At 39.0% G+C, this 24,872-nt stretch overlaps 1 protein-coding gene across 1 annotated transcript in view; it reads left to right on the top strand.

Annotated features, from left to right (window-relative positions):
- The window catches only part of LOC124784057 (ankyrin-3-like), a 291,446-nt gene that overhangs the window by 254,639 nt on the left and 11,935 nt on the right, over positions 1–24,872 (top strand). Inside the window, exons 34-36 of the mRNA XM_047254070.1 lie at positions 19,729–20,574; positions 21,742–21,894; positions 22,302–22,383. Of these exons, the coding sequence (XP_047110026.1) occupies positions 19,729–20,574; positions 21,742–21,894; positions 22,302–22,383 (1,081 nt within the window). The remainder of the gene's footprint in view (positions 1–19,728; positions 20,575–21,741; positions 21,895–22,301; positions 22,384–24,872) is intronic.

Genomic DNA, 24,872 nt, shown 5'->3' with positions numbered 1-24,872 from the left:
ACCACTCCCCTCAGCTTGCAGTTAGTGCTGCCACCACTTCTTGCCGCTAGCCTAGCAGCTGCCTAGCAGAGGCAGGGAGGCTTGAGGAGTGGTTTGTTTGGATCTGATTCTCAGAGATTGTTGACGCAGCAGCCAGAGACGGCGGTCAAGTATGCATGAGTTGTGATTGTGTATGTGCTCTCATTTCCTGACAAAGGCTGTGGCCAAAAATTTAGTTGTGAGGCTGCGGTTGTCTTTTCTACATGCCTGTCTGTGGCTCAGCGATGATCTTTATGGTGAACTGCTACCTGTCTTCATTAGTACTGATCCTCAGAATATTTGCACAAGTTATCTGCTGCATAGATTGATCACTGCAGTCTCATTTCATCAACATGGTGCCTTTGACATGCTGGCACATGAGTAGACTTTCATGATGGCCAAAACTGCACGCCATTTCTGCATATATGGAGCCCATCGTTTCCCACTAATGTGCAAGCCCCGCCCATTGGATCTGGTCTCACTGATCTACCTGCAGGCCGGATCTGTTTGCGTGTGGCATAATGTGGCGGATTTTCATGGTTTATCCATGGACCTATGACTGCAGTGCTCCTCGGTAGGCCAGAGGCCGCGGGCGATGGAGTTTAGGTATTGTGACTGTCTCACCACAAGCACATTGTACAGTGCAGTGTTTTACAGACTTTTATTTATTCTAGTACGTTTTGGCACCTTGAAAGTAGTTTATATATTAGAAAGTATGAGTGATAACAAGAAGAAAATGGTGGCAGTCACTGGCAGTTTGTTCACTACGTACTTATATATTTCTTGAAAGAAAAATAGAGCCAACATTTTATTGGTGGTCACCTATGGTGTTGGTTTACACACTTCTTTCAAGACACCTACATTTTTCTGAGCTTATTTCTGTAATCAGTGAAGATATTTTAAATCTGTCTTGTGACACCAAGAAAATGCGTAGTTTTGTCACCAAATGTGTTTCGTTTTATTGAAATAAAATAGCAATAGTGGCCTTAATGAAACACATATACCATTTGGCTTGCTTTCTCCATCTAAAAACAATTCATTACAAAAGATGTTCATGTTAGTACTTAAGATTTTTGATCACATTGGGGAGAAATATGAAAGTCCTTACATTTTTTTGTCAATTTATATCTTTACTTACCCTTGAGATCACAAAATTTATCAGGGAAAAATGCTAAAACTTGTCTGGAAATCAGGGAATTTCACTTGGGGAAACTTATGGCAACCCTGTCTGTATCATCCTTTTGAATCACATCAATGTTTTTTTAGAGTAGTTATGTTTGTGTGTGTCAAAAATCTTCAACCATTATCATGGGTGAAAACATGGTTCATTAACTATAAACAGTCAAGAAGATGACCCAGGCACTGGAAGAGAATAATTATATTTTATGTTTATATACATTATCTTAAAAACATTATCAGTCTTTGAAAAGGAAACCACATCAAAATAGCATGTTATCTAAGAAACAAAACAAGAAATAAATTTTCAAGTCAATATGTGAAAGAACCAGAAAGTCATGCTGTCAAAGTGAGTTACTGTGTTTCAGAGATATCACTGATCAGTGATCAGATCTTGTGCTACACAAGAAAATTTTAATACTATTCAAAAATGTGATTAACAGCTCAGAATATATGTGACTCGTGGTTATTTGTATCACAACAGGTAGACAGTCAGAAAGAAATGTCTCATATTTGTCATCTCATGAAGAGTTTTCCTGTGGCCCCAATGACTGAGTATTGTTTTATATTCTTTGTGAATGTCACATGTTGTGTTAAGAGATAATAGTGCTGTCACGTTTGAGAAAATGGCTGACATGTGAGTGTTAGACTGTGTGTGGTAAAAGAAATCTGAAAAACTGAATTTGAAACATGATTCATATTGATGGGGTGCTACAGCTGCACTCTGTGTTTGTCATCAATTAAAATTGCTGGATGAATGCTGTTGACTAATCAGACCACCAGATAACATAGGGATGCAATGTAATGCAAGCTTTCCATTATTAAAAAAAAAACATGATTATCATTCTTTTTAAACAATGTTATTCAAAGGTTTTGTACATGCTGGATGTCACAAGCAGTAAAAATCATAGTAAAGAGGCAAGGAAATAAATAACCACCAACTTATGTACATTTTCAGAGTGGGAAGAGAGGAGGTCTTAGAAAATACTGTGACAGCATGTAGACGTGGGTTCGTTTCTTTTAGTCTGAATTTGAAAAGGGAGTTGAAGGAATGATACCACATAGTGTCACTGAAGAAGAACATTTCAGAACTGCACAATCCTCAGAGAAAGTAAGAGTGAGTGCCTTTTGTGGTCAGCATTGTATGGACCTGATGAATATTTGGGAAAAGCAGGAAACAATCATTTGTGGGAATATGTCATCACCAAGTTTGCTAATAAAAACTTAGTTTTGCATTATTGTGCAATATCACTCACAAGATTAAAAACCAATGCTAAGATTGCAGGGGAAATCGTGCCTCACTGCCATACATCACAAACCCTATATATGCAAAATTTCATCTGTTCAGGCCTCTGACAGAGGATTACCATTCTTGCTATTTTGAATATTTTTCATGTTGGAATATGGGCCTTTGTTTAGAGATTAATAAAAACTGTTGAGATGGATAGAAATGATATTTAAAAGTGCACAATTTTTCGTGAATGTTGTAGCTACATGACATGTAAATTGACACTGATTCCTTGAAAGTAAAACAGAAAAAAATGATAAGGTACTAACTTCTGACTGATTCTTATATCTAAGGCATATTGAGAAAGCAAGGGCTGTTTGCTTTTGTATAAATTTTACCATCTCAGAACAGTGTTGGACAAAAGCAGCATCATCTATTGATTGTTTACGAAGTTACAGAAGCCTTTGTTTCATTTCAGCCATATTTGTTATGGGTGAAAGGAAACAATAATGACTTCAAAAATTGTTGCTTCTGTCAGTTATGAAGAGCATACTCTTGTTAGATTTTTATGTGCAAAATTATCTACAGTTGCTTAATTTCATCAAATATTGTGCCTGATTTGTGGGACAACAGTATTGAATGAAGGAAGAGTTAGGCAAAGTGGCTTAACAAGTAGATATGATGAAGAGTTGATTGGCAGGCCCAGTCTCTAGACCATGAAATCATGCAACAAGTGGACCAAAGAGTGCGATCTGATGAGCAAATGATGATTGATACTGTAGCTACAAATTTCCTCGTGTCAGACACACTGCATTTTTGACAATTGCACGGAAAATTGTGTGCATGTTGATGGCAAAGATACTAATCAACCAACACAAAGAGCAAATAATGCCAAGCTATTGAGCATTTTTGAACTACTATTGACAAGATGGATATGATTTGTTTTCCCACATTGATGTGGGTGGCAACACACAGGTAACCTGCACCAGGCCAGACACACCTGGAGCAGAGCTGAGTGGGTCTAGCACTTCAGCTTCCCTCAATACTGCACTGCTTTGTGCTGGTGTGTCAGTCAGATGGTTATATGCCAAAGGCAGTACAAATGACAAACAGGAAGACTTGTTTGCAACACAGTGGGACTATTTCCAAGAGGCAAATATTGTAGCATACTTTTATAAGCAGGATTTTATCACTAGCATTTATTTTCATCTTTTTATCCTTCTGCCAAAGCAATAACTATATTACTTAAACATTAAGTTGTGATATTTATAAATTTGTACATTTCAGTTATATGATATGTAAATGTCTGAAATTATGGTTCATGATATAGCCAAAAGCGTGAAGACACTCAGATCAAAATGTAACAATGGAGATTCCAACTTGGGGTATCAACAACACCCCTTCCTAAAGTGGTGTTCTGTTGCCCATCCAACCTCCACAGCATCCCAGTCCATCCCTATGCCACTCCCAATCACAACACCTTGCCACAGGAATCATATTCCTGAGGAAGACATAGGTGCAAGATCTGCCCAATCCACCCATCCAGCACTTCCTATTTGAGTTCTGTCACATGCTTATCCTACCCCATCAGAGGCTGGGCCACATGTGAAAGCAGCAATGTCATATACCAGATCTGCTGCAATCGTAGCACAGCTTTTTATATTAGACTACCAACCAGATGTCAACCAGGATGACCAGCCACTGCCAAAGTGTGGCCAAGAGCAAAGTAGGCCATCCTGTGGTGCAGTATGCTGCCAAACATAACATGCTTGATTTCAGTGACTGCTTCACACACTGGATCCTCTCCTCCACCACCAGCTTTTCTGAACTGCACAGTTGGGAGTTATCATTAAAATATGTTTTCTGCTCCTGAAATCATCCTGGCCTCAGCCTCCTACGTATTCTCTTTTCCACCTTCTTTGTGTGCTTCCCTTTGCCAACACACCCACCTTTCCCCTTTCCTGATCCTCTCCTTTTTTGCTCCTCATTCCTCCCCCCTCCCCTCCCCACTTCCCTGCCTCACAGCTACATGACACTGTGCCTGTTGGCAGTGTAGTTCCTGCATGCTCTGTGAGACAGTACTCCCTTCTCTCCCCTCCCCCTCCCACCCCCCTCCCCCCTAATGCACCCATAACCTACCATCCCTTCCCCTTACAGGTTGCTGCTTCTGTTCTACATGACAGTTGCAGTTCAGTCAGAGTTGCCACTGATGGCAGTTGTATGTGTGTGAAATGTGCTTGTTTGTGTGAATGAATATGTGTGTATGTTTCCTTTTGTGATGAAGGCTTTGTCTGAAAGCTAATGTGTAAGTGTCTTTTTCTATTGTGCCTGTCTGCAATTTAACATGTCATCTTTACGGTAAGTAGCAATCTTTCCTCGTACTGTTCAGATTAAAATGTATTAGTCCTGAATGTTGGCAGGACTTTGTCAGTACCACAACAGAAAAAAAAGTCAGTACACATTGTTGAAGCAGACATTGAAATAACTTTTCTGAGCAGTCGAAAATATTGCTCTGGGAGTAACATTTTATAAAAATCTTGTAAATTTGTGGACTGGACAAAGAGGTAATTGAGACAAGTGCTATACTGCAGATCTATCAGCTCAAGTTGAAAGCAATGATGTACATCAGCAGTCAAAAACGACAGCAGTCTGACAAATAAATCAAAATGTCTTTAAGCATGCAAAGTCTTGGAATCTGTTTGAGAACTCATCATGATATGTTCGGATTAATGAAACTTATGTCAGTCATGTCATGCACACAACTGAGTGTCTCGGGTTTCAGGAAATGCTACATCTCATGAACCTGAATTTGATTTTTCCATAGTTTCAGCTTTTATTTGAAACCACCAATCTTGTCCACAATACCTGTTACCAAATTATTCTCCTCTTGCACTGATAGATTTAATGAATTGAAATAATTGATGGCATTGAATGTACAAATAAGGTCAACAGTCCAATCAGGATCGCTCATATGCTTATCCTGTGGAATGTTGTGATTTCTTCTTGCAAATTAAGGAACCTCTTCAGGACTTGGCCATGCCACCTAACTTTGTAGTGGAATGAAATATCGGGCGACATCAGACAGGAATTCTTTAAATGTAAGAAGTACTGATCCGAGTGACTGAATATAGTTCACTGCATGAACAATGGCCCTCATTGTATAATTTTCCTTATTGACTTAGTTCATAGTGCCTCTTGACATTTCAGGAAGTGAGCTGCAGCTGTCAATGAGGCCTCGACAGATTCCAGTTTCTCCACTATCTAGTTAGCAAGACCATTTTGCACTTGCTGCATTGATGATGCACCATTTGTTGTCCTGCTGACCATGTGTTTCCATTCCACTCCAAAGGAACCAGTTATCATCTCCAAAATGTCAAAATACCTGTAGTAATAGTGTCCTCCTGTGAGATGAAACTCAGAAGCTCCTTTGTCACCTCTAGCTAAATGTTAACTCTCTCATGAAACTCCCCAACTGGGCTGTGCATCACATGTTGGGTGCCCTTTTAGTCAGCTGATGGTGTACATCTGCAGCCATATTCACTGTATGACGAGAAAGTATTCAAACTTCTGCTGGATACAAAACCTGCCTCGTACTCTCCTTCAAAAAATGTCTTCCATTCTGTGGGATTTTGAAAACTGTTGTGCAGCTCACTTGTACTGATGGCCCCTTGATGTCATTTTCTCACAAAATGGTTATTATATATCATTCATATTGCCATTGGTAACTGTTACTACTTAGCTATCTAGGTAGGCACTTCTTTCTTAAACCTTTTTAACATGTTATTTATAAGATTGTTCCATCTTTACTTTCTCTTTTACATTTTTTTCTGTAAAGGCTGCTTTCACTTCAGCCACCATTTTCTCTCTTTTGTCAGAAGACAAGTGCATTATTTCATCTTTGTTTCAGTTGTAGTGGCATACCTGTGATTTTTTTCCAGCTTGTAATAGTGCAGTTGCATGTTAAGCACTTTGCATGGCATTCAAATGATAAAAAAAGTAAAGCAGTTCCCATTTCGCATTTAACAATGTGATACCTCCACTTTTTATTTTCTTGGACAATTTTGTGGATCCCATAGTACTCTTAATGTAGAATATAAAGATATGCCTTACTCCAGCCAGCTTTCCTTTCTCGTGTCAGCCCTCAGCCACAATAATCAGCGCACTTGGAGCACTAAGTGGTAGTGCTGTTTGACCAGGCCAGTCTTAAACCATCACAGAATCAAAACAACAGTCAATGTAGTAGCACTATTTACCTTCGCCAAAACTAGAAAAACTCAAGCAATGTCTTTACTTGAACCTAAATGTGGTAGTTAATGCTTTCTGCATCGTTAAGGGTACTCTTTCAATTGATTTCACGGAAAGTGTGTCAACAGTTACAGCTGACATGAATTGTGAAACAAGACATGCCATCCAGAAAGGATGGGCAAAAAGCTATCATCCAGGATACTCCTTCATAACAATGTTTATTAATATGCCACTTCCCATACCAAGGATAAGATTCTGTATTCTTGACCAACCAGCTATCACCTCTTCTGGCACCCTAAACAATTGCTTGAAGATGACAAGGAACTAACGACTACTCTTATCAACGTATTCAGTTCCCTGGTAGAGCACTTCTATGCTGAGGAATTGAAGAATCGAGTGCATTGTTACAAAAAACCCTTAAAAGTGAATGGTAATTATGTGGGTTTCTGACATCTCTTACTTTTTTAATGTCTCCTTCTATCCATACAACTTCTCTCTCTCTCTCTCTCTCTCTCTCTCTCTCTCTCTCTCTCTCTCTCTCTCTCTCTCTCTCTCTCTCTCAAAATCACCTCCTTGTGTCCATCTGTATGTGCAGGCTAATCTCAGATATTGTTTTAGGGATTTGACTAATAGATACTAATGGATAATTCTCGAGGAAGGTTTTTGTATGTAATTTATAAAAATTTCACGCAAATGGTTTGAATTACAATGAATTAAAGTTAAGTTGGCGAAACAATGCCTTTGCCATAAGATTGAATCCCAGCCAGATCAATTTTTTTCATGCTGCCTGTTAACAAAGCATTCGCCTCTCAGGGACATGGAAATGTGGCTCAGATTCCACATTACACTGTAGCTCCCCTTTTCCTAGTTGGATAACTGGTTTGGGGACATGCAAGTTGCATAAGTCACATCTGGCTGATTGCTATCTTTTCAGATGAATGGGACTCAGAAATTTCCTGAGGTCGAATAATAGGATTTTGAAGTACTTCTAGAGATGTTTGAGGGACATGTATCAAAATATGACAACACTTTCAGACTGCCAATTTTTGCTTCTCTTAGATTACTAGCTGCAATTCACACTCTTAATTCACTGCAAATTCATTGAACAATGGGCAGTGAGTTACTCAACTTTTAAGTATTCTAATGAATGTGGCCAATAACAAAAAGATAACCACTTCATTGTTGGGCAGTGATGAGAGCCTTACAATTTAAAACACACAAATACTTTTACCCATAGTTTTGCTGCACTCATTTGAGAAAATTGCATAGTGAAGAAATATGCAAATCCTAAATATGTGGTGTTTTATTTTTTATGCCTCAAGTAATACGTTTTCTGAAAAACGTATTTCAGCAGTGCAGCAGATGACTCAAATTTGTTTTCTTTGAATCAAACTTAGATGCAGACATGATTCTTTGCATGGTACAGTGAAAGTAGCCTGCCATAAAGAGTCAATCACAAAAAATTGTGGCAGTGAGTCTCAACAATACATCACAATCTGTACTAATCTTCACAGGAGAAATGCTGTAACTTGGTCTAAACATGTGCATCATGTGTCCCCCCCCCCCCTCCCCTCCCCACCCACACATCCCACCCACGCCCCCTCACCCCCATCTCCCAGCCCACACACATCAGCCAGCCTCCGGTACATATTGAATCACTCACCCACTCACACTCATAATTCAGATACAATATTTACGTTGTTTGTAAACTTATTACTTATGAATACATCCCGAAGTGCTCCCCTCATTGCCGTGAGATATCACTCCAAATGCCAATTCTTTCTGGAACACAGAACAGTAATGCCTCCACACAATTTTCCTGCCATGGCCTGCATAATTTGTATGAAAGAATGAAAGTGATGATAGTCACTTACTTAACATTGTTGTTTGAATTTGATTCATGACCCACAAACAAAATACTCTATGCCATTCAAATTGTCTGGCTGCAGATACTTATTGCTACATATGCAAAGCCAGGCCAGGTCACTAGTAAATACATAAATTGAAGTCTTGTGTCACATTTTCTGTACCTTCAGGCTAATGTCAGGAACTACTGTAGGGATTTTATCTGTTTATGACTAAAAGATTGATTCATGAGGATGACTTCTGTATATAATTTATAAATATTTAGTGGCAATTGGCTAGATTATGATGAACCAAAGCCCCCACCACTGTGAAAATAATGCCATTGCCACGTAGTGGTACAGCTGTCACAATTCTAGAGAGCAGCAAAGTTTGACTGAGATCTGTGTCAAGCCTGGTGGTGTGGAGGTAAAGCGTGTGTTTGGATACCAAAAGGTTATGTGATTGTATTCCAGATGGCCCACAAATTTGTAACTCTACCTTTTTAACCTTGTATTCACCTCTCAGTGATGTAGATATTCGCCATAACAAATCGTGCTTCAGATTTGGTGTTAAGCTGTAGGTCCCCATTCTGCAGTTGGATAACTGGTTAGGTACATGCAAGTCGCCGGAGTGAAGTCCAATTGAAAGACTTGCACCAGGCCATTGAGCCACACAGAATTACTATAATCTATACATATTTTCTCCTTGCATACATATTATAAGTTAAAGTTCCCCGCTGCCATTTTCTGCCTGTATGTGAAGGCCACTCCCAGGAACTACTGTAGACTTTTTGATACTCATGCCAAACTAGCACTGGAGTGAGTAAGTTCTCAGATGGCCCAAATGTTACCTATTCCGTATTTCATTAGTGTTTGCAGTGGCAACTCATGGCAGTGATGAGAGTTGCGACAACCATGCTGGCTGCAGCAGTGTGGCACCTTTAATGCCCATGCAGTCACCCGTAAACAAAATTATCGCTACACCAGATGAATCATCATGCTTAGTGTGACCCATGCAAAGCTGGGGTGGGACACTAGTGCTTTGTATATAATTTTTTTTTTTGGGGGGGGGGGAGGTGAGAGAGGGAGAGAGAGAGAGAGAGAGCAGTTCTTTTGTTTTGTGTTGGTTCCTTATGATGTGAAGGTGTAGCAGAAAATAATTTTTTGGAGATGAACAAATCTCTGCATGTAATACATTGAAAGAAGAATATATGTATATTAATAATGAGGATACATGTCTGTTTTAAATTTAATATGTACAATCTGAATGAACAGCTCTCTGCCACCATTGCAGTGTGCACGGCTGTATTACTAATGACCAATCTAAACAGATGCAGATGCATAATGTTCAATATTAAAATAGGACAAGCTACAATTGGCCAAGTAAGTGCATTTAAATATCTTGGAAGCACAATAACTGAAGACTTGAAATGTTACCAGGAGGTGAAAACTCGAATTGCCATAACGAGGGAGTCATTCAACAGAAAGAGGAGACTGTTACGTGGCAAATTAGATAAAGGTCTAAGGAAAAGGCTTGGCAAATGTTTTGTCTGGAGTGTGGCACTATATGGGGCAGAAACATGGGCACTGAGATGAGAGGATGAAAAAAAGGTTAGAAGCAATTGAGATGTGGATGTGGAGGAGAAGGGAGAGGATAAGCTGGATGCAAAAAGGGAGTAATGAAAGAGTTTTAGAAAGTGTTGGTGAGAGAAGATATCTGCTGAAGGTTATAAGAGAAAGGAAAAAGAACTTGTTGGGACATTCATTGAGAAGAGAGTGCTTGTTAGCAGATGCTTTGGAAAAACTGGTTTATGGGAGAAGACTGAGAGGAAGGAGGTTCAAGACGATAGGCGACATAAAGGAAAGAGGAAATTATGCGGATCTGAAGAGTATGGCAGAAGACTGGACAGCCAGGAGAACTACCATGTGAAAACCTGCCTTTTGGCAGAACATTAATGATGATGGTGAATTGAAACAGAATTACAACCAGAAATAAACTCACTTTGCTGTTGTGATCTTACATCAACATATGTCAAGGTTTTGGTGAACATTTGTGGTGCGGAATATGGCTTCAGAGTTACTGCTGTTGTTCTCCCATTACTATTCATTTACAGCACTTGAATAACACAAACAATGAGCCAGATGAGATCTACAAAAGACTTAAAAACTTATTTGCCACTGCTGTTTAGAGTTGACTGAGTCATTATATACATTATTTTTATTTGTTTTGTATAAAGTGGTACTGTTGCAGCAGTGTGAAAAAATATCAGATGTAAGATAGAAGTGACACTCTGGCTACATAAGCTCTGTAACAGAATAAAAACTAGTGTACTATGGGAAGAGACTTTTTGTATCAGTAGTGGTCAGATTTTTTAAAGATTTGCTTTAATAGAGAATACACCTTCATTGGACCATAATAATTTTTTTAACATACTACCTCGAAGTGAGCTTTAAAATGAACAAACTGTAACATAAATGTTATGTATCAGAACCAAAGGTCAGATAGGATAGGATTCAGCAAGATGTTTCAGAGGAAAGTGGCCCATCAGAAGAGACACAGTTGGGCAGTGTGGCAGGGATATCAACAATAAAATGCCAACAACAGATGAGATTTGAAGCTATGGGAAGGTGGAAGAGAGCAGATAGGACAATTGAGAAGACAGTAATAAGTGCATGAAAGGGAAATTTGAAGCAAGTTGTAGAGAAAGAGGCATAAAGAAGGAGATTCAAAGTGAATAGTCACATGTGAAAAAAAAGGTGTCATCTCCTTCCTCTTGTTTTTTGTCATTCTCTTTCCTTCCCTTTACATATTTTCCCTCCTTCATTATCCACTTTTAAAATGAATATAAATTACTGCTTCTCATTTTGTGGTCCCCTTCCAGTACATGATTATTCTTGGCTTTTCTCTCCTCTTTATTGTTGCCTCACTTGCACCTGTAGTTCCAACGTGTTGTTGCTTTTTATCTCTAACACTTCTCTGTTGCTTTCTCTTTCGTACTGTCTAGCTGTGATTTCTTTGATCTAAAGTTCTGGATAATTTTAATGTGTTATCACTGCATAGTCCTGATTCTCTAACATGTTACTTTTTTGGACAGAAGTTATGTTCTCTCTAATTTTTGAACTGTTTATTACATTGTGATTATCACTGATCATTGGCATAATTTTTATTTTTCAATGATTATTAAAGAGCTATAAAGAATAGTCCAGTTATTTGGTAACTCTTTTGTAATCAATAATAAATATAATTATTTATCAAAATATCTTATATAATTATTTATTTTCATATGTGTGTAACTAGTTTGCCAATATTTTAGTACATTTCTGTCAACCTTTGAATGGTACAGAGTATATATGTGACTCAATCTGGGAGAAGAATGACAGGAAAGCTCATATTTAGTATGGCTGAAATCCATGTTTAATGCAAGAGAAATTCTACAAGGAAACACTGATATAGGAATTAGGAAGTTCATCTTGTGTATTTGGTTAATATGAGTGTATCTGACAAGTGAAAAGTGCTGGGGACCCAAACAGAAAGATAAATAACATTGAAATCTGTATTAAAAGAAACATTTAACATAGAAATGAGGGAGAAGGAAAATGACTATCAGGCTGCTTTACAAGAATAGTTCCCTGTGTAACAATAGCACCCAACTGTCATGATCAGCTGAAGATTCGCACCTTCTTTGCAGTTGAACTCTCACCTCTCCTTTTGTCATTTTTCACTTTCTATAGGACTCAGTAGTTGTGATACTTGATAAGATGGTTGTTATCCCTTTTTGAACAGTATCCACAGTATCACTGTATTTGATGCTTGCTGCATGAAGTCCTGTATTCAGTGCATGTGATCAGACATTCTGTCATGACCCATCATATTGAAAGCCACTGCCATCACTAAGTGTTGTTGCTGTGAAATTTTCTTGTCTTCATTGATTTTTTCATTGATACATTGTTTCTGAAAATCAGAAATTCACCATTAATTCAGAATATTACAAAACTTTAGTTTGTAGTGATGAAAGTTTTTTCTTCCTGTGATTGATGCAGTCACCGATCCAAAGACTGGTTTAACCCTTTTGGTCACAAATTATTTTTTTCCTAAAAAAAACAATTTTTTTTCTATCCAGACGTAAGTGAATGTTACATTTTACACAGTAAAATTTGCCTTTGCAACCCAGTTTCGTGCACCTGTCAAATGGTTTTTTTTTTGTCACTGACCACTGGAAGATGCTCAACGTTGTCCAAACGAACTTCAGCTTCTGGACGAAGCTACCTTCCAGTCTGTTACAATTAGAATGGGTTTTTCTCTTATTCAGCTTTAGGTTGGCTGCACTGTAACAAATTCATATGCAACAATAATGTTCTTTTTGCCAATGCATTGTCGTTTGGATGGGATGAGTGTTACGTGATTATCTCAGTGTCACTTATCATGCAGTTTATGGTCCCTGCGTTTAGGCTACTCAGCTTACAATATACCGTATGATGTAAAATGTCTAACATTACCTCCATCATTGTCCTCTTGTTCAAAATTATTGCCAGGATCATCGGATAGATCAACAATTCCAGATGAATTAAGGAGCTATATAACTTCTTCTGTAAGTGGCCTTCATCTGTCTTGGACATGGGGAATTGTGAAATCACTGTAAGATGACTAAAAAGACAGCAGAATAATGTCCTAAATTTCTGTGCTATTACAACCTTTCAATCACACTGTCCTCATTTGGAAACATGTATAACGTTATAAATATGTCACTTACCTTTCTTTCTGAAAGACACATTTATTTTTACTTTCAAGAATGCACTCCTCTATACACAAATGCAGCTGTTGGTTGCGAAAGCTATAATTTTGTGTGTATGTTTGTGTGTCTATCGACGTGCCAGCGCTTTCGTTTGGTAAGTCACATCATCTTTGTTTTTATATATATATATATATATATATATATATATATATATATATATATATATATATATATATATATATAATGGAAGGAAACATTCCACGTGGGAAAAATTATATGTAAAAAACAAAGATGAGGTAACTTACCGAACAAAAGCGCTGGCAGGTCGATAGACACACAAACAAACACAAACATACACACAAAATTCAAGCTTTCGCAACAAACTGTTGCCTCGTCAGGAAAGAGGGAAGGAGAGGGGAAGACGAAAGGAAGTGGGTTTTAAGGGAGAGGGTAAGGAGTCATTCCAATCCCGGGAGCGGAAAGACTTACCTTAGGGGGAAAAAAGGACAGGTATACACTCGCACACACGCACAGTTTGTGGATGGATATGTGCGTGTGTGCGAGTGTATACCTGTCCTTTTTTCCCCCTAAGGTAAGTCTTTCCGCTCCCGGGATTGGAATGACTCCTTACCCTCTCCCTTAAAACCCACTTCCTTTCGTCTTCCCCTCTCCTTCCCTCTTTCCTGACGAGGCAACAGTTTGTTGCGAAAGCTTGAATTTTGTGTGTATGTTTGTGTTTGTTTGTGTGTCTATCGACCTGCCAGCGCTTTTGTTCGGTAAGTCACCTCATCTTTGTTTTTTACATATATATATATATATATATATATATATATATATATATATAAAAAAACAAAGATGATGTGACTTACCAAATGAAAGTGCTGGCAGGTCGACAGACACACAAACATACACTCAAAATTCAAGCTTTCGCAACAAACTGTTGCCTCATCAGGAAGGAGGGAAGGAGAGGGAAAGACGAAAGGAGGTGGGTTTTAAGGGAGAGGGTAAGGAGTCATTCCAATTCCGGGAGCGGAAAGACTTACCTTAGGGGGAAAAAAGGACGGGTATACACTCGCGCACACACACATATCCATCCACACATATACAGACACAAGCAGACATATTTGAAGACAAAGAGTTGGGGCAAAGATGTCAGTCGAGGCAGAAGTGCAGAGGCAAAGATGTTGTTGAATGACAGGTGAGGTATGAGTGGCGGCAACTTGAAATTAGCGGAGATTGAGGCCTGGTGGATAACGGGAAGAGAGGATATATTGAAGAGCAAGTTCCCATCTCCGGAGTTCGGATAGGTTGGTGTTAGTGGGAAGTATCCAGATAACCCGGACGGTGTAACACTGTGCCAAGATGTGCTGGCCGTGTACCAAGGCATGTTTAGCCACAGGGTGATCCTCATTACCAACAAACACTGTCTGCCTGTGTCCATTCATGCGAATGGACAGTTTGTTACTGGTCATTCCCACATCGAATGCGTCACAGTGTAGGCAGGTCAGTTGGTAGATCACGTGGGTGCTCTCACACGTGGCTCTGCCTTTGATCGTGTACACCTTCCGGGTTACAGGACTGGAGTAGGTGGTGGTGGGAGGTTGCATGGGACAGGTTTTACACCGGGGGCGGTTACAAGGATAGGAGCCAGAGGGTAGGGAAGGTGGTTTGGGGATTTCATAGGGATGAACTAACAGGTTACGAAGGTTAGGTGGACGGCGGAAAGACACTCTTGGTGGAGTGGGGAGGATTTCATGAAGGATGGATCTCATTTCAGGGCAGGATTTGAGGAAGTCGTATCCCTGCTGGAGAGCCACATTCAGAGTCTGGTCCAGTCCCGGAAAGTAGCCTGTCACAAGTGGGGCACTTTAGTGGTTCTTCTGTGGGGGATTCTGGGTTCGAGGGGATGAGGAAGTGGCTCTGGTTATTTGCTTCTGTACCAGGTCGGGAGGGTAGTTGCGAGATGCGAAAGCTGTTGTCAGGTTGTTGGTGTAATGGTTCAGGGATTCCGGACTGGAGCAGATTCGTTTGCCATGAAGACCTAGGCTGTAGGGAAGGGAACGTTTGATGTGGAATGGGTGGCAGCTGTCATAATGGAGGTACTGTTGCTTGTTGGTGGGTTTGATGTGGACGGACGTGTGAAGCTGGCCATTGGACAGGTGGAGGTCAAAGTCAAGGAAAGTGGCATGGGATTTGGAGTAGGACCAGGTGAATCTGATGGAACCAAAGGAGTTGAGGTTGGAGAGGAAATTCTGAAGTTCTCCTGTAACCCGGAAGGTGTACACGATCAAAGGCAGAGCCATGTGTGAGAGCGCCCACGTGATCTACCAACTGACCTGCCTACACTGTGACGCATTCGATGTGGGAATGACCAGTAACAAACTGTCCATTCGCATGAATGGACACAGGCAGACAGTGTTTGTTGGTAATGAGGATCACCCTGTGGCTAAACATGCCTTGTTGCACGGCCAGCACATCTTGGCACAGTGTTACACCGTCCGGGTTATCTGGATACTTCCCACTAACACCAACCTATCCGAATTCCAGAGATGGGAACTTGCTCTTCAATATATCCTCTCTTCCCGTTATCCACCAGGCCTCAATCTCCGCTAATTTCAAGTTGCCGCCACTCATACCTCACCTGTAATTCAACAACATCTTTGCCTCTGCACTTCTGCCTCGACTGACATCTCTGCCCCAACTCTTTGTCTTCAAATATGTCTGCTTGTGTCTGTATATGTGTGGATGGATATGTGTGTGTGTGCGAGTGTATACCCGTCCTTTTTTCCCCCTAAGGTAAGTCTTTCCGCTCCCGGGATTGGAATGACTCCTTACCCTCTCCCTTAAAACGCACATCCTTTCGTTTTTCCCTCTCCTTCCCTCCTTCCTGATGAGGCAACAGTTTGTTGCAAAAGCTTGAATTTTGAGTGTATGTTTGTGTTTGTTTGTGTGTCTGTCGACCTGCCAGCACTTTCATTTGGTAAGTCACATCATCTTTGTTTTTAGATATATTTTTCCTACGTGGAATGTTTCCCTCTATTATAATTATATATATATATATATATATATGACCAGCAACAAACTGTCCATTCGCATGAATGGACACAGGCAGACAGTGTTTGTTGGTAATGAGGATCACCCTGTGGCTAAACATGCCTTGGTGCACGGCCAGCACATCTTGGCACAGTGTTACACCGTCCGGGTTATCTGGATACTTCCCACTAACACCAACCTGTCAGAACTCCGGAGATGGGAACTTGCCCTTCAGCATATCCTTTCTTCTCGCTATCCGCCAGGCCTCAATCTCCACTAGTTTCTAATTTCAATTTGCCGCCGCTCATACCTCACCTGTCTTTCAACTTCATCTTTGCCTTTGTACATCCGCCCCGACTGACATCTCTGCCCAAACTCTTTGCCTTTACAAATGTCTGCTTGTGTCTGTGTATGTGTGGATGGATATGTGTGTGTGTGCGAGTGTATACCTGTCCTTTTTTCCCCCTAAGGTAAGTCTTTCCGCTCCCGGGATTGGAATGACTCCTTACCCTCTCCCTTAAAACCCATATCCTTTTGTCTTTCCTTCTCCTTCCCTCTTTCCTGACGAGGCAACCATTGGTTGCGAAAGCTAGAATTTTGTGTGTATGTTTGTGTTTGTTTGTGTGTCTATCGACCTGCCAGCGCTTTTGTTTGGTAAGTTTCATCATCTTTCTTTTTAGATATATATATATATATATATATATATATATATATATATATATATATATATATATATTTCCCACGTGGAATGTTTCCTTCTATTATATATATATATATATATATATATGAAAAACAAAGATGATGTGACTTACCAAACGAAAGTGCTGGCAGGTCGATAGACACACAAACATACACACAAAATTCAAGCTTTCGCAACAAACTCTTGAGGGAAAGATGAAAGGATGTGGGTTTTAAGGGAGAGGGTAAGGAGTCATTACAATCCCGGGAGCGGAAAGACTTACCTTAGGGGGAAAAAAGGATGGGTATACACTCACACACACACACACACACATATCCATCCACACATATACAGACACAAGCAGACATATTTAAAGACAAAGACTCTTTGTCTTTAAATATGTCTGCTTAAATATGTCTGCTTGTGTCTGTATATGTGTGGATGGATATGTGTGTGTGTGTGTGTGAGTGTATACCCGTCCTTATTTCCCCCTAAGGTAAGTCTTTCCGCTCCCGGGATTGGAATGACTCCTTACCCTCTCCCATAAAACCCACTTCCTTTCGTCTTTCCCTCTCCTTCCCTCTTTCCTGATGAGGCAACAGTTTGTTGCGAAAGCTTGAATTTTGTGTGTATGTATGTGTCTGTTTGTGTTTCTATCGACCTGCCAGCGCTTTCGTATGGTAAGTCACATCATCTTTGTTTTTAAATATATTTTTCCCACGTGGAATGTTTCCCTCTATATATATATAAAACCTAAACTCAGAAACTCAGAAGATATTAACCAGTTGATGGGAGGTACAAAGATTACTTGGAAGCGCCCATGTGACTGTGCACATTCAGCTTTGTATTGTGGTACCACAGATTGACAGGAGATGTTGACACTGTTCTGAAATAAACACTCTGCTTGTGACAATATGAGGACAACAATTACAAATTGTAAAATTTAATGAATTTTTATATACTAAGCATTTATTTAGTATGTCCCTATATGAGGACGCCATGACCAAAAGGGTTAATGCAGCTCTCCATCAAAGTCTGTTCTAAGCAAGACTCTTGAATTCCACGTAACTACTGCACTCTAAATGCAGTTAAACTGGCGTAATTGAAATCAAGCCTTGTTCTCGCTTTGCGATTGCTATCACTCCACTCCCCCCCCCTCCCCCGCAGTCCCCCTCTCTCCCCTCCACTCATGCACACACTCTTTCCTCCATTACCAAATTAACTATTCTTTGTTGCCTCAGGATGTGTTCAATCAATCTATCTCATCTTTTAGTCAAGTTGTGACATAAATTTCTACTCTCCTCAATTTAGTTCAGTAGTTCTTTATTATTTATCTATCTGACCTCCAGCATTCTTCTGTAGCAGCACATTTTGAAATCTTGTCCTCTCATTTCATCTGTACTGTTTATCATCCATGTGTTGCTTCCTTATAGAGCTGCACTTATTTTTTAACGTGTAAGTCTAAGGATAGATCACTATTCACTGTAAAAATGACATGTTGAGTTGCAGGCAGACACATTGAAAAGACTGTTGCACATTGAACTTTCGCCCAAAGCCGTCTTCAGAAAGAAAAAGACACACAGTTCACCCAAGCAAGCACACCTCACCCACACGTGACTGCTATCTCCAGGTGCTTCCTCTTTAATTCTCTCTGTCCCTCTCCCCCAAACAATTATTTTGTTTCTCATACGTCTACACTCCATTCCAAATATTTTACTTTTGTTGACGTTTGTCTTATAACCTCATTTGGAAACACTCTTTTCAGTTCAGTTGATCTTACAAGTCCTTAGTCATGTGTGACAGAATTACAGTGTCATCGACAAACCTTGAAATTTTTCTATCTCTTCTCCATGGACATTAATTCCTTTTCTAAATCTGTCCTTGGCCTCATATACTGCTTGCTCTGAATAAGAATTTGACAACATGGAAAGAAGGCCGCATCCCTGTAGCCCTCTCTTCTCTATTACTGCTTTCATTTCATGCCCTTTGACTCCTATAAATGCAGTGTCTTTTCTGTAGAAGTTCAGCATTTCCATAGAAGTTCAGCATTACAAATTTCTTCATGGATTATATTTATTATTTATACTCTTACTTTCAAAATATGCTTTGTTTTGTGTTAATTTACTAAGTTCCTGAGATGAGTTTCTATTATTCTCTATGAAATAAAAAAAATGTATTATATCACTTTCTTTCAAGAGTATTGTGTCTTGCATTTGGAAAGAGTGCTCCATGAAGATGCAAAATTTGTTTCTTACAGCTGACAATATTCTTGACAGATGTTTATCACAGCACATTTGTATAAAAATGAGATGCCAAGCATTACAAACTCGTCTTTAGACAGTGTAACATCTGATTCTTTGCTAAACTTTTTAGCTTCAGTTTTGTCTTTATAATGTAAATTAAATTACAGAAACTACATCACCTTTTTTTAAACTGCCAGAACATTTGTTTTAATGCATATAATTCATCACACTGCATGAATCCTGACTTACATTTTTCTCAATTAAACTGTCAAATTTAATAAATAAGGTATAATTTGCACAGTATTTTATGGTAGAGTGTGACATTGCTTAACATTCCTACTTATTAAGTATTAAGTAGCAGTATATTTCATCCTGTAATCTTTTTTTTCTAATCTGTATCTATCATTATACTTTTGATTAAAAATGTACAGAGTCTAGTAAGTATACTGACTACATTTGTTATGTAATATGCAAATTTGTTTGAATTAATTTCACATATTTGTTGTTCTATCACTCATTTCCCATAAAGGTTTCTCGGACGGCAAACCACAGCTATTTGGGTCGCATGCTGAAAGTCGCACTGCACTTGACACTAGCATAGATCTTAGTTCGCATGATGGCCACATTCCCACTGTCAGGCTGCATGAGGAAGGTCCAATTGTCACCTCCACGCCACAGCCACGCTTGAAACCTGTGCGCAAAGCATCCAGATCTTCCCATGATGACCCTTCTACAGCTGTAATGGATGATGTTCAATGGGACTTTGGTTCTGACAATGAGACACAAGGAAATGTTATTGTGAAAACCATCAGAACTATATATGGGGATCCAAATGCCATTGAAAATGAGAAATTCATCCAAAATGAGGCTACAGTGAGTGGGAAAGTTGCTTTGAGTCCATCTGGCAAGCTTGAAGATAAAGAATGTTTTAGCCCCACCAAACAAAATTCAGAAAGTAAAGAAGATGTGGAAGAGCCACAATTTAGTGCTGTGTACACACCAAAACCAGCACTCCGCTTAAGCAAGGTTTCTGGAAGTGTTACAGACAATGTACTTGTAAATGTTGGCAGCAGTGTTCCAAGTAAAAATGCCATCTATGAAGAAACAAAGTCTGTAACACATTCGCTGCAGTCTTCTCCTGGTGACAAAAGTGCTGATGGTGATGCAGTTAATAGCCTTGCTGTGAACATGAATGATGAGAGGTGCAGCACCAATTCTGTGACTGTGAACAGTGATTCGGATGTGGAAACTGACAGTATGGCATCTCCACTGTCAGGGATGAGGGTATCCATCAGGAGAAGGACCATTGGCAGCTCCAGTGGCTCCGATGTCGCACTGCATGAAGGCAACGACCTCTCAGATGATGACCATCCAGGTACTGGAAGCTCAGCCTACTGAGACAAATTAAATGAATGGAGGAAAACTAAAAGATTCAAATTACTATGCAGTGTTAGATGTGTCAGTGATTGAAACTAGTTAATTGATTTTTTTCATTGATTCCCACTCTGGAGTTACATACTGGATTACACCAACACTGCATAATTAGTTTGCAGCCAGATGTTCTCTTGTCACAGAGTTTATTTATTAAAAAGAACAACTTGAATGGGGGATATCATAAAATGCTTGCAGGCAAGAAGTTCCAAAGCTCTTGTGGAGCTTAACGTATGATTATAAATATCTTGCTAAATTATTTTTTTGCTCATGGGAAATTTATTAGTCAGGTTTCAAATGCTGTAAAATATCAAGCATTAGGAAGTCAATCTAAATATTTGATCTGTTGAAAACCTGAAAGCTTATATAGTGTGTAGTGCTCTTAATGTAATAACAAACACGTTTTCTGTTTAGCAGTGTGTTAGTTTTCTGGCTGACATAGAAATCTAAATTAGTGACATCTTTTAGTTTCCTACCATTTATTTATTTCTATTTCATGCATTATTACCACAGATGTGTAGTACAGAGATTTTATTTCTTTGTTGAACAATTTAAACAATTCCTTCTGTCACTTTTGTATATATTATCCTGTATGCTTCATTTAGCATGAAAACTAACTGTTGAAGTAGTAGTTTGCTTTTTTCACTGATTTATAATTTTTTAATTGACTAACTCAGACAGAAGAGCTGTGACTCCTCTTTCATTGAAAGCAATGAGCTTGTAGCATGATAAATGGCTTTATGTCAACTGTATTATATTTGTTTTATTTTGTAGTGAAAAATTCACATAGCTTTGGCAGTAATAAGAGTATCAATTGTTTTTTATCTTCTGTTTACAAACTTTTATGTATAATATTTGTATTGAATTTGCTTTTAACATATGCATGTTCTTTTAGTGTGATGGTGAGATGTAAATAATTTCTTAATACATTTTTTTGCTGATTTGTAGCAGAAACATAATGTATGAAAATTTTTATGTGGCAGGACACCATCATATTTCATATAAGATTTCATTGTGTTACTAAGCAGCAACATGAATTTTTCTGAGGCTGCCAGTGCTGGATTGTGAATGCTCCAAGTAGCAGCTCTGACTCTTTGTATTATTACTACAGTGTTTGCCAGTAGATGGTATGGCTTGAGTCGACGCTGGCTCATCCCAGCTTGCTTCCTGTTGGCTCTGTTAGCCTGTGTCGCGCTGCATGGCTGTGCCTCCCCATACACTCTAGTGATGCACCGCTTCTTATCCCATGTCGTTGCTGCTCATGGTAATATACATCCTCCTATAGCACATAGCAGCACAGTTGTTACAAAAGGTCATTTTTAATTTCCAAGTTTTCTGTGTACTAACCCAAACAAAGGAACTAGATTACAGCAAGAATGAATGCTGCATGTTAACATAATGTCTTCATTCTTTAAACTGTCTGTAAAATGCATGGAGACTTATTGTAGCAACTGTGATGCATTTTACTTTTAGTTTCCTAAGATTTGATCTTCTTCTAGTACCTTTGTAGTTTGAATACATTAGTTTTATTTTTAGTTGTAGTTGATTGTTTTGAAAACTGTAAATAAGTATTAACACATGAGAACTTCCTTATTATAGCAGGGGCATGTGGTCAACTAATCTTACTTGGGGAATTACTGTTAAATTCTCAAAATTTTCATCTGATTACAGGGTCTGATTACTTTCAAGGAACAGATCAACAGATCTTCTCTGAGACAGTCACCACTGATTTTGATCCAGCAACACAAAGAAAGTAAGCTGATCCTCTAATCATGGAATAGTATTATAACCTTCAGTGTATCTGAATAGTAACTTTTGATTACTAATTTTATTAGCTACTCTCTTTTTGACAGGAACCTCTGCCTGAAATCTCAGAGATTAAATCTTTTGTCCTTCATGGATCATTTTTATCACCGGAAATGGAAAATCACCATAATTAGAGAATGATTCAAATTTTGAGTTCAGTTTGTAGAATGATCCAGGAAATTAAAAACACAGCTTGTCAGAACAAGAATTTGTTTTTCCAGTTCAGTGGGAAACCTTGAAATGACCAGTTGTCTCTCAGTTCCCATTGGATGTTTCTATCAGTTCTGAAAATTGTAACCCAGCCATGTGAGCTGTTTTTCATAGTTTGTAGTGTTCATTCTTGGCGCTCATGATCATATTTGGTTCTCCTGACCATATTTATGTTGAAGGAAGACAATCTATATCAGTTATGTAGGAAAATCAGTTTCACTGAAAAAGTAAGTTGACTGACCTTACTACCAAAATAAACTGTTGGCACACAAGTTGGGAGGGGAAACACATCTTACAGTGAGCAGTGGTGGAAGAAGTTGCCAGGAACTCTCAGAAGTAGAAGAAATAAGAAAGCATATAAGTAATAGAGGTATTGTCGTAGATTGCTTACCTGGCACAGATCATTTTTACATTCTGTATCGCCACTGTAGCTTTTTATAATTTTCTAATTACACCTGTTAGGCCAGTATTACACTATCACATTTCTTTGTCAAAGTTGATATGTCAAATATCTATGTCAAAGGAATTTGATTGTGTAAGAGGGAACTTCGTCAAATCTCACCTGTCATTAAATAAATATGATAAAATCTAGGGCCTCGCAGTAGAGTTGATCATAAAATTCGCTTGTCTTCTGTTCACTGCAGTGTGAAATGTTACCACTTGGAGCACTAGCATCGCTGCAGCATTCTGTCACCAGTAGTGTGTGTGTAAACATGAATGCGAAGTTTAATTTATGTGTGCTGTCAACTACAAAATTAATAGAAATGTATAAAGCTGATGATGTGCTTTACAATGTAAGGCACAGTGAGTACAAAAATAGATTAAGAAGACTGGAGAGCTACAAAAAAATTGCGGAGGTCATTAGCCCAGGTGCAGGGCTGACAATATGAAAAAGAATATTATTGGCCTCTGCTCAAGCTATTCTTACAAGAAAGCAAAAGTACGTATCAACTTATATATATATATATATATATATATATATATATATATATATATATATATATAAAAAAATAGAGGGAAACATTCCACGTGGGAAAAATATATCTAAAAAGAAAGATGATGAAACTTACCAAACAAAAGCGCTGGCAGGTCGATAGACACACAAACAAACACAAACATACACACAAAATTCTAGCTTTCGCAACCAATGGTTGCCTCGTCAGGAAAGAGGGAAGGAGAAGGAAAGACAAAAGGATATGGGTTTTAAGGGAGAGGGTAAGGAGTCATTCCAATCCCGGGAGCGGAAAGACTTACCTTAGGGGGAAAAAAGGACAGGTATACACTCGCACACACACACATATCCATCCACACATACACAGACACAAGCAGACATTTTACAAATGTCTGCTTGTGTCTGTGTATGTGTGGATGGATATGTGTGTGTGTGCGAGTGTATACCTGTCCTTTTTTCCCCCTAAGGTAAGTCTTTCCGCTCCCGGGATTGGAATGACTCCTTACCCTCTCCCTTAAAACCCATATCCTTTTGTCTTTCCTTCTCCTTCCCTCTTTCCTGACGAGGCAACCATTGGTTGTGAAAGCTAGAATTTTGTGTGTATGTTTGTGTTTGTTTGTGTGTCTATCGACCTGCCAGCGCTTTTGTTTGGTAAGTTTCATCATCTTTCTTTTATATATATATATATATATATATATATATATATATATATATATATATATATAAGGAAACATTCCACGTGGTAAAAATTATATATAAAAACAAAGATGAGGTGACTTACCGAACGAAAGCGCTGGCAGGTCGACAGACACACAAACAAACACAAACATACACACAAAATTCAAGCTTTCGCAACAAACTGTTGCCTCATCAGGAAAGAGGGAAGGAGAGGGAAAGACGAAAGGATGTGGGTTTTAAGGGAGAGGGTAAGGAGTCATTCCAATCCCGGGAGCGGAAAGACTTACCTTAGGGGGAAAAAAGGACGGGTATACACTCGCACACACACACATATCCATCCACACATATACAGACACAAGCAGACATATTTGAAGACAAAGAGTTTGGGCAGAGATGTCAGTCGAGGCAGAAGTGCAGAGTCAAAGATGTTGTTGAATTACAGGTGAGGTATGAGTGGCGGCAACTTGAAATTAGCGGAGATTGAGGCCTGGTGGATAACGGGAAGAGAGGATATATTGAAGAGCAAGTTCCCATCTCCAGAGTTCGGATAGGTTGGTGTTAGTGGGAAGTAGCCAGATAACCCGGACGGTGTAACA

Source organism: Schistocerca piceifrons, chromosome 1 (assembly GCF_021461385.2).
Source record: "Schistocerca piceifrons isolate TAMUIC-IGC-003096 chromosome 1, iqSchPice1.1, whole genome shotgun sequence".
Taxonomy (NCBI): Eukaryota; Metazoa; Arthropoda; class Insecta; order Orthoptera; family Acrididae; genus Schistocerca; species Schistocerca piceifrons.
The sequence above is the reverse complement of the archived record's forward strand: the minus strand, read 5'-3'. Positions and strand labels throughout refer to the sequence as shown.